This window comes from Notothenia rossii (genome assembly GCF_949606895.1).
Source record: "Notothenia rossii genome assembly, chromosome: 1".
Lineage (NCBI taxonomy): Eukaryota > Metazoa > Chordata > Actinopteri > Perciformes > Nototheniidae > Notothenia > Notothenia rossii.
The window spans coordinates 3,213,503-3,223,502 of record NC_136912.1 but is presented as its reverse complement, the minus strand read 5'-3'; the positions used below and the strand labels follow the sequence as shown (position 1 = coordinate 3,223,502).

Below are 10,000 nucleotides of genomic sequence, written 5' to 3'. Positions count from 1 at the left end.
CCTGAACATCAGCAGGAGAGGACTCTTTAAAGTAGAGACACAACATACTGATATACACCTGAACATCAGCAGGAGAGGACTCTTTAAAGTAGAGACACTACATACTGATATACACCTGAACATCAGCAGGAGAGGACTCTTTAAAGTAGAGACACTACATACTGATATCCACCTGAACATCAGCAGGAGAGGACTCTTTAAAGTAGAGACACTACATACTGATATACACCTGAACATCAGCAGGAGAGGACTCTTTAAAGTAGAGACACTACATACTGCTATACACCTGAACATCAGCAGGAGAGGACTCTTTAAAGTAGAGACACTACATACTGATATACACCTGAACATCAGCAGGAGAGGACTCTTTAAAGTAGAGACACTACACACTGATATACACCTGAACATCAGCAGGAGAGGACTCTTTAAAGTAGAGACACTACATACTGATATACACCTGAACATCAGCAGGAGAGGACTCTTTAAAGTAGAGACACTACATACTGATATACACCTGAACATCAGCAGGAGAGGACTCTTTAAAGTAGAGACACTACACACTGATATACACAAGTAAGAAATAATTTTTTTGAAAGTTCCTTAGAGAGACTCTGGACTTCTTTATAGGAGCTGTAGAATAATACCTCTCCACAGGGAGCCTAAATGATCCGTGCAAACTGGAAAGCTTTTGCAGAATATATTCTAAACAGCGTGTATTCAGGAATAACACTGAACTAAGTTGCCTTAACGTTGTTTGCCCTCTCCACAGCTTCCTGAGTGCTCTCACTGTGTTTATGTGCCTTTGATTACGGCCGAAGTGTGTTCTTGTTTGGTAGAAAGTCTGCTGTTCATGTTTTCAAGTTGTTTGGTTATTTGTCGCTCAGACGGGAAGTAAACAAAGTGCTCGACAGCCTCTTAATCACACTTCAAAATGACTGGCTGCGTTTTATTTAGGAGTTCAAACGTTGTTACATTCAAGGATTTTTTGAGGTTTTCAACTTGAAGCTATTATTTTCCTTTGTGATTTCATCTTGTGTGTGTTTGGCTACTTGTATACACACTTCTCCCTCTTAAGCACTGTTTGTGTTCTCCTTTCCTACACTTATTTTCCCTCAGCCATCATTATACCAACACATCATCTCAATATTAATGGGTATACAAATAGTCCAAATACTGTTTGCTGGCTAATCCGAACAGAGATTTAAACTCTACATGTAGAGAGACACATCCTCCTCTGTCTCATCTCTTTCTTTACTCCTCTTCTGGTTAAAAATACCAGAGAGACTCAGAGACAATGAGCTGGAAACACAATGACTCTGAATCACCCATTGATTCAGAGTCATTAGGATGGATACAATTATGATTATGAATTAAACGTCTGAATTACTTGGGTTCATTTGGTTCACACTGAACTGCAGAGGTGTAAAGTAACTCAGTAGATTTACTCAAGTACTGTACTCAAGCACACTTTTGAGGTACTTGTACTTGACTAGGCCATGTTATGCTACTTTGTACTTATACTCCACTAAAATACTATTTAATACCTTTACAGGGTATATGCAGGAATCCTGAAGTCAAATTTAATACCTTTTAAGACCTTTTTTAAGACCCTTTCCAAACATTTCAAGACCTCATCGCAACTTTGAGTTCTAACCGGTTACATTGGCTACACACTTTACCTCACATTTACTATATTGATTGTAAGATAGCAAAACTAAACAGAGTGCAGACAGACTACTGAAGCCTCCTCTCCACATGAACTTCAACCTCTCTGTGAAGGTCAGGTTTAATGCAGTATGCTGCTTTGTTGCTTCTGTACTCTGTGCTCTTTCATTCCAGTAAAACTCCTCAGAAAACATTAGAAACCAGTATTTGACCAATAAACAAAACAATTGACAAAACTTTGAACTATGAAATATGTTAAACTTTGGTGAGCTTCAGCGGGGTAATGCCATATAGGAGCTCCCTCACAAATACCCAGGGGTTAAATTGGGCTGGGGCTGTCCGGGGCTAAGCCCTGGCACATAGGACGATGCTCTGACGTCATCACCCTCACACATTTGTCATATGTTTTCAAAAAAGGATATATTAAGACTTTTCTCGTTCTTAATATAGACTATATTAGGGTCGATATGTGATGACTTTACTTTAAAATAGCAGATCTCTGTGACCGGATATAGTTTGGCTTAGACCCCGGCCCCACAAGGACGCATACGGTAAAATGCATACGCAAGCGCAAAAAAGTCTTCCGTTCACACGCATTCGATTCATTAACGTGTCCGTTCACACTTGACCGCTGGAAATGCTGGAAACGATGTAGTACATATATCAGGCCTGTAAGTGGCGCTGCTGCCGCCCGAAATACACCAAAAGCAGCGAAGAAGACCCCGGAGCATGGTTGCCATGGTTGCCCTTCTGTTTATTCTCCGCGGTGGACGGCGTGTTCTCCTGCTGTATCTCTCAGGTAGTCCACCAGCAGATGAAAAACACCCACCTCTCCGCCTCTTCCAAGGAACGAGGGGACCGTGCGGCAGTTTCCGTAAAAAAAATGTTCCGCCGGTCAACATGTCCGTTCAAGTTGAAATCTTCCGTACAAAATTAGAAAAGTGCCGGTCAGAGGTCTTCTTTGTTATTTATTGAGCTTTAAAACAAATTGATAACGACTCTGTTCTCTGTATAATAATATAATAATATTTAATAAACGGTGACTGCCTCTCTTTTCCTCCCCCTCTTCTGACAGCCCAGCAGCAGCAGGAGACGTGGGGAGAGGGAGACGGGCTCTTTCATCGTTATCAGAAAATGATCATATAGGGCACACACGGAGCCGTTGGACCGCCAGAGGGTTGCGTATGCCGGTCTACCCACCTTGGGACCCGTTACCGTAGTCGTTTAGTTCCCCCCCCCCCCCCCCCAAAGAGCGGAGCAAGGCAACGAAACTTAAAATAATAAGCAGCATTTTACGGCGCGCTATGCATGGGGCCGCCTTGTGGGGTTTCCCGACATGTCGTTTCAGTAAATTAAAGGGTGTTTCATGTTGTCGTTGCTGTGAACCTTCTTAATACCTTGGAAAATGCCGTTTAATACTTTTTAATAGCCTTCATTTTCGCTAAATTGATTTATCAACTTTTAATACTTTTTAAGACCCCGCGGACACCCTGCTTTAGTTACTTTACAGATTTGGATTTTTTTGTATTACTCAAGTACAATATCAGAGTACTTCTACTTTTACTCGAGTACAAGATCTGAGTACTTCTACTTTTACTCAAGTACAAGATCTGAGTACTTCTAATTTTACTCAAGTACAAGATCTGAGTACTTCTACTTTTACTCAAATACAAGATCTGAGTACTTCTACTTTTACTCAAGTACAAGATCTGAGTATTTTACTTTTACTCAAGTACAAGATCTGAGTACTTCTACTTGTACTCAAGTACAAGATCTGAGTACTTCTACTTTTACTCAAGTACAAGATCTGAGTACCTCTACTTTTACTCAAATACAAGATCTGAGTACTTCTAATTTTACGCAAGTACAAGATCTGAGTACTTCTACTTTACTCAAGTACAAGATCTGAGTACTTCTACTTTTACTCAAATACAACATCTGAGTACTTCTACTTTTACTTGAGTAAAATATCTACTTCTACTCTTACTCAAGTACAAGATCTGAGTACTTCTACTTTTACTAAAGTACAAGATCTGAGTACTTCTACTTTTACTAAAGTACAATATGTGTGTACTTCTACTTTTACTCAAGTATCAGATCTAAGTAATGCTAACACTTCTGTTCCTTCAGAGTCAAATTAAGTCCCTTTCTTCTGAAACCTTCTCTTCTCTTTCTCTCTCTTTCATTTGAGATATGTGCTTTCCCCTGTTTCCTTTCTGTCTGCGTCAGTCAGCGTGTGAACACCTGTCCTCCTGTGTCCGTGCTATAATTAAATGTGAGTGTTATTACGGATGTAGCTTGCACCGACTTGCTGTTTGAGCAATCACCAATCAGAGAGCCTTTGTGTTTTCAGATTTGCGGGAACAGTTGAATTTCTTTATATCGTCTACATACGTGTTTCCATGCATTGGTGTTAACGTCAACGACACCTTGCATCGGCACACGTATAGCACATCTGTGTTTTATGAATACATCCAGCTGCAGCACCGACTGTTGTACGTATCCTGAAAAATCATGCCGATCCTTCATTGTTTATTTTCGAGCTTCTCTTTTTTTTCAGACGATGTCTCCAGGATGACACCGAGCTTCCCCCTCATCCATCTCTTTTGGAATCATTGGAAAAAGTCAATGTTCTCTGTCTCTCATGTCGAAGAACAATAGAGAAACTATTGGAAAGTTAAAAACTAACTTTTTGCAGAGTCTAAGAATATATTTGTTATATTAGAAACAACCCATGAACTATTCTAGAAGCTAAACTCAAAGATAATTTGTTGAACCCCAAAACAATCTTCAAAAATGTTTAATAATTCCCAGACAACACCAGAGATGAAAGCCACCTCTTAATGAGCAATGTTCCAGACGTCTGAGCATTTGCATAATTACAGACGTACATTTCTACACAAATGTTCTGTTTTCTTTGTGGGAAAGTTGCAATCACAACTTTGCTGCAACATGTAGGAACACATACTTTATAAAAATAGCATTAAAAGCTGTTTTCAGACTCTGGAGATTTCCTTTTTATCTCTTTGAAATATATTATTACAATTGTATATGTTTGGGTTTTTAACAGACAAAACAAAGTAATAAAAGTCGCACTTTGGAGTTTGAGGAACTGGGATGGACATTTTTCTTTTTTTTCTGACTTTTTATACATCAAACTATTTACCAATTAATGAAAGAAAAATAATATGCAGATAAATTAAAAGTAATACTTAGTCTTCATGGGAGAGTATACGTTTAAGTCCTCAATATCATAGCTTGCTAACAGATGCATTTAAACGAAAGCAGGCATCTGGACAGCCCTACAGGAACTGATTTAGAAGGTAACCGTTTGTTCCACATCCTGTTTATTGAGGCTACACGACACCGTCTTTCCAACTGTTTAACCACATCCACTTCCACATCGACGAAGCTCTTCGCATCTCTGTCATGAATGTCTAAAGAGATCGTCGCTGTCCTCATCGAAATGCTCAAGTAATGTCACATTTTCTCTAGCTTGGGAAAAAAAACAATTTTATCAATTTACTTTTGGTACTTTTGGTATTTTTGGTACTTTTGGTACTTTTGGTACTTTTGGTATTTTTGGTACTTTAGGTACTTTTGGTACTTTTGGTATATTGTTGATCAGCCGTTGTTCATCTGTACTGGGTTGGGAAAACGATAGACGCTGCTACAATTGTGGAGAAAGTGAGGGGTGCAAAACATTCCATTTGTAAACAGAAATATATGTACAGTATGTTGCTCTACATTGCCTAACCTTCATCTGATTGTTAAAAGTGAGTAATCTTTCTCTCTGGAGTGATGGACGCTGCTGGTACATGCAGAAATGCTCAATAAAATACAACATACAATTCTAAATGTATTTGATATATTCTTCTTCTCACTGATTGATCCAAATATGGCTCTTGAAAAAAAGTCAGTTTAATGAAAAATAATGATGATGGGTGCAAAAGATTACATTTCTAAACAGAAATATATGTATGTTGCACTTTATTGCCTAATTTTCATCTGATTGTTAAAACGTGGGCATTGTTGCATCAGCAGTAATCTTTCTCTCTGGAGTGTGAGCTGGTTTAACCATTTAACCACGCCCACATCGACGAAGCATAGCGCAACTCTGTCATGAATGTCTAAAGAGATCTTAGCCGTCACCGCTCCCATCTAAATGCTCCTTATCGAATCAAATCAAATCAAGTTTTATTTATATAGCACATTTATAAACGATTTTAGGTCGAGCCAAAGTGCTGTACATATAATAAAACTAGCCTACAGTAGAGACACTTTACAGCAAATACAACAGCAAAGTTTGTTCAGAATATCAGTATGAGAAAACGACACCCTCTATCCTTAGACCCTCACATCGTACAAGGAAAAACTTCCAGAGAAAACCCACAGTTTTAACACTAGAATCGCCAACGGGTACATTTTACCCGCAGCTGATTTTTTATTGTAACTTTTTTTCCATAACATATTAAAGTCTCCCAGTCCGTGACTTTTCCTGAAAGTGTGTTATGTAGCACCCTCTGTTGTTAAAAATTGTCAATAGGAAGTCAGATTGAAAAAATAGCCAAATAAATTGCCATTTCTACTCATATCCGCCAGCGGGTAATATTTACCTCATAGAAAATACAGCGTAAACATGACGTGTTGCTATAGCAACGCCTTTTGTCTACTGTGGTTCCTTATAGATAGAGAGATAGATAGATAGATATATTGATAGATAGATAGATAGAGAGAGAGAGAGAGAGAGAGGTAGATATATAGTTATAGACAGATAGATAGTTATAGATAGTGTAACATCTTGGAGAATACAAGATCTTGGATGACTGAGCTCACGTTGAGGACGTAATGCATGTGTGCAGGTTACGTGCCAGTTGAATAAAGACGGACACTCGGAATGAGAGAAGTAGTCCGCGTCGTCTGTTTATGTAGACAATTATATGTTCATAGAACAGAACATTACAGATAGATCGATAGATAGTTATAGATAGATAGATAGAGAGATTTGTACCTAAACAAAACACAAGTCTAACACCAAGCGTTTAAATCAGCACTTGTAGCGATATTTTATACTTCATGCTATCTGCACAAACTATGTCATATGAAAAGCTGAGAGTCCACAGATTCTATTGGTATAAGTTTCATCCCTGTGCGATCAAAACTCACTGTTCTGTATGATAAATAAAAGAACATTGTACCTTGCAAATCAATAGCGGGTACATTTTACCCGTTGGCGGTTTTAGGTATACAGCGACCTCTGGCGGTTCTAGTGTTTTAAAGGGGAAACAATGGGAGAAACCTCAGACATAAAACAGAACCAAGTGTGACATAAAACCTCATTATGTCACATCTTCTCTAGCTTGATCAATTGAGTCAGACCGGAAAGAATGTTAAAAGCTCCTTGGCAGTCCTTCCCTCAGCCACTGGATACTCCTTGTGTTCGATTATTAATCTGTAGGAAAATCTGTGTTGTTTTTTTAAAAGGAGGAGTTTAGTTCATTATGTTATTGTTTGAATGTTGTTTAGAACAGGAAATCAATAAAGAGTTAGAGTGACTTTAGTGTCTATTCAGGTTACAGAGGTTGAGGTTCATACTGACTGAGGCTCATGGGCTGGTCCCCATCTTCCGTCTTCGATGAATGAATGGCAGCGGGTTTTAGTGGTCAACTAATCCAATGAAATTCTGTTCAGAGCTGTTGTCCTGAGAGTTGACACTGAGGCTTCTTGTCTTATTACTGGAGTAAACAAGATACATTTAACACAGATGAAGACAGGAACATAAAACATTGCACTGGCTTTGTGATTTACTCACCAGATATCAGAATCACTCAAAAGTAACTAATAATCAATTCAACGCGAGATAATAATATAATGCTTAATGAAAGAACAATTGTAGAGAGAAAGTGAGGGGTGCAAAACATTCCATTTCTAAACAAAATATATTTATGTCGCTCTAAACTTTGATCTGATTGTTGAAAGTGAGCGTTGCTGCATCAGCAGTGATCTTTCTCTCTGGTTTGTATGAGGTGGTCTCACCACAATTTGTAAATTCAACATGCAGAGTATATTACTACTTACTTGATTATTTCTAGTCTTTTACATGTGTATTGTACAATGCCATGTCTTTTTATGCTGCTGCAAAACAAACATTTCCCAAATGATCTCGCCCGAGAGGGGAGCGCCACACGTTGAAACAATGTCAATTCAATGTAGGGAATTTCAACGTTGAAAAACCGGCATCTTTATTAAATTGATTCAACAAAAATCTTTCAAACGTTGAAATGATATCTGTAATAACACATCGAATCAACATTGATTTTTCAACCTCAACCAAAAATAACCAATTTAACCAAAATCCAATGTTGAATTAATATCTTTTGCTATCTGGGTGGGATCAAGAAAGCACTTCTTATCTTATCTCACCTGAGCGGGAGAGTAGAGTCGACAGCGATGGTGTTTCTGTCCCTCATGACCTCCTCCATCTCTGAGCGGCGCCATCGCCCCACAACTCAGACCCCCGATGGCTCCTCCTCCTCCTCCTCCTCCTCCTCCGATCCCCGACCCCCCCGCCGCCACCCCCCCCAAAGCTCCGGCGACGCCCACCCCGATGCCCCCCAGGCAGCAGAGGCCCCCCTGAGCCAGCTCCAGCTCGATCTCGGCGTCCATCTCGGCGTCCTCCTGCGCCTCCTTGTTGGAGTCGTCCAGGTGCTTCATCAGCACCGCCACCACCACGTTGATCAGCACGAACTGCGCCGTCAGCACGAAGGACACGAAGTACATCGGGGAGATGAACTGCAGCCCCGCGTGGCACTCGTAGTCTGTGACGGGGTGGTCGGGGGGGCACTCCCTCAAGGTGTCCTGGGGGAGGAATGGAAGGGTTTAGGGGTGAGGATTCAAGAAATGAAAGAAGCCCTGTAGCGAGTTTTGGGGGGTCCCCTCTCCTGTAGCGAGTTTTGGGGGGTTCCCTCTCCTGTAGCGAGTTTTGGGGGGTTCCCTCTCCTGTAGCGTGTTCTATAGGTGATAGTGCATGTACATGTCATTTGTGCATGTGTATAATTGTGTCTGTTGATTGTGTATATATAGGATATACATATTTTATACATATTTGTATCTTTGTATTCGTGATGGTGGGAAACGGTATTTCGATCACTCTGTCTGTACACACAAACTGAAAGATTGACAATAAAGTTGACTTTGACATTACTACTGTGAAAGTTACTTACCTGTATATCATTTGTATGTTATCTGTAATTATATTAATTATTAAGGGGCAATCCCTCAAGGTGTCCTGGGGGAGGATTGGAAGGGTTTACTCGCACATCTATTGGCTAACGCTCCAACACATTGTACGTGATAGGCTAAGGGGCGGGACATCTCTAAGCGGTTGACCAATCACAACAGAGCCGGCCAGCTAACCAATCAGAGCAGACTGAGCTCTGGTTTCAGACAGAGGGGGAAAAGAGGTGCTGCAGCACAGACAGTATGAGAACATGTCCCAGTAGAGACACTACATACTGATATACACCTGAACATCAGTAGGAGAGGACTCTTTAAAGTAGAGACACTACATACTGATATACACCTGAACATCAGCAGGAGAGGACTCTTTAAAGTAGAGACACTACATACTGATATACACCTGAACATCAGTAGGAGAGGACTCTTTAAAGTATAGACACTACATACTGATATACACCTGAACATCAGCAGGAGAGGACTCTTTAAAGTAGAGACACTACATACTGATATACACCTGAACATCAGCAGGAGAGGACTCTTTAAAGTAGAGACACTACATACTGATATACACCTGAACATCAGCAGGAGAGGACTCTTTAAAGTAGAGACACTACATACTGATATACACCTGAACATCAGCAGGAGAGGACTCTTTAAAGTAGAGACACTACATACTGATATACACCTGAACATCAGCAGGAGAGGACTCTTTAAAGTAGAGACACTACATACTGATATACACCTGAATATCAGCAGGAGAGGACTCTTTAAAGTAGAGACACTACATACTGATATACACATGAACATCAGCAGGAGAGGACTCTTTAAAGTAGAGACACTACATACTGATATACACCTAAACATCAGCAGGAGAGGACTCTTTAAAGTAGAGACGCTACATACTGATATACACCTGAACATCAGCAGGAGAGGACTCTTTAAAGTAGAGACGCTACATACTGATATACACCTGAACATCAGCAGGAGAGGACTCTTTAAAGTAGAGGCACTACATACTGATATATACCTGAACATCAGCAGGAGAGGACTCTTTAAAGTAGAGACACTACATACTGATATACACCTGAGCATCAGC

General features: G+C 40.1%; 1 protein-coding gene across 1 annotated transcript in view; it reads right to left on the bottom strand.

Annotated features, from left to right (window-relative positions):
- Positions 1-10,000, bottom strand: part of LOC307045185 (voltage-dependent T-type calcium channel subunit alpha-1I-like) — a 211,457-nt gene that overhangs the window by 16,051 nt on the left and 185,406 nt on the right. Inside the window, exon 30 of the mRNA XM_079690718.1 lies at positions 8,089-8,523. Coding sequence (XP_079546844.1) covers positions 8,089-8,523 — 435 coding nt within the window. The remainder of the gene's footprint in view (positions 1-8,088; positions 8,524-10,000) is intronic.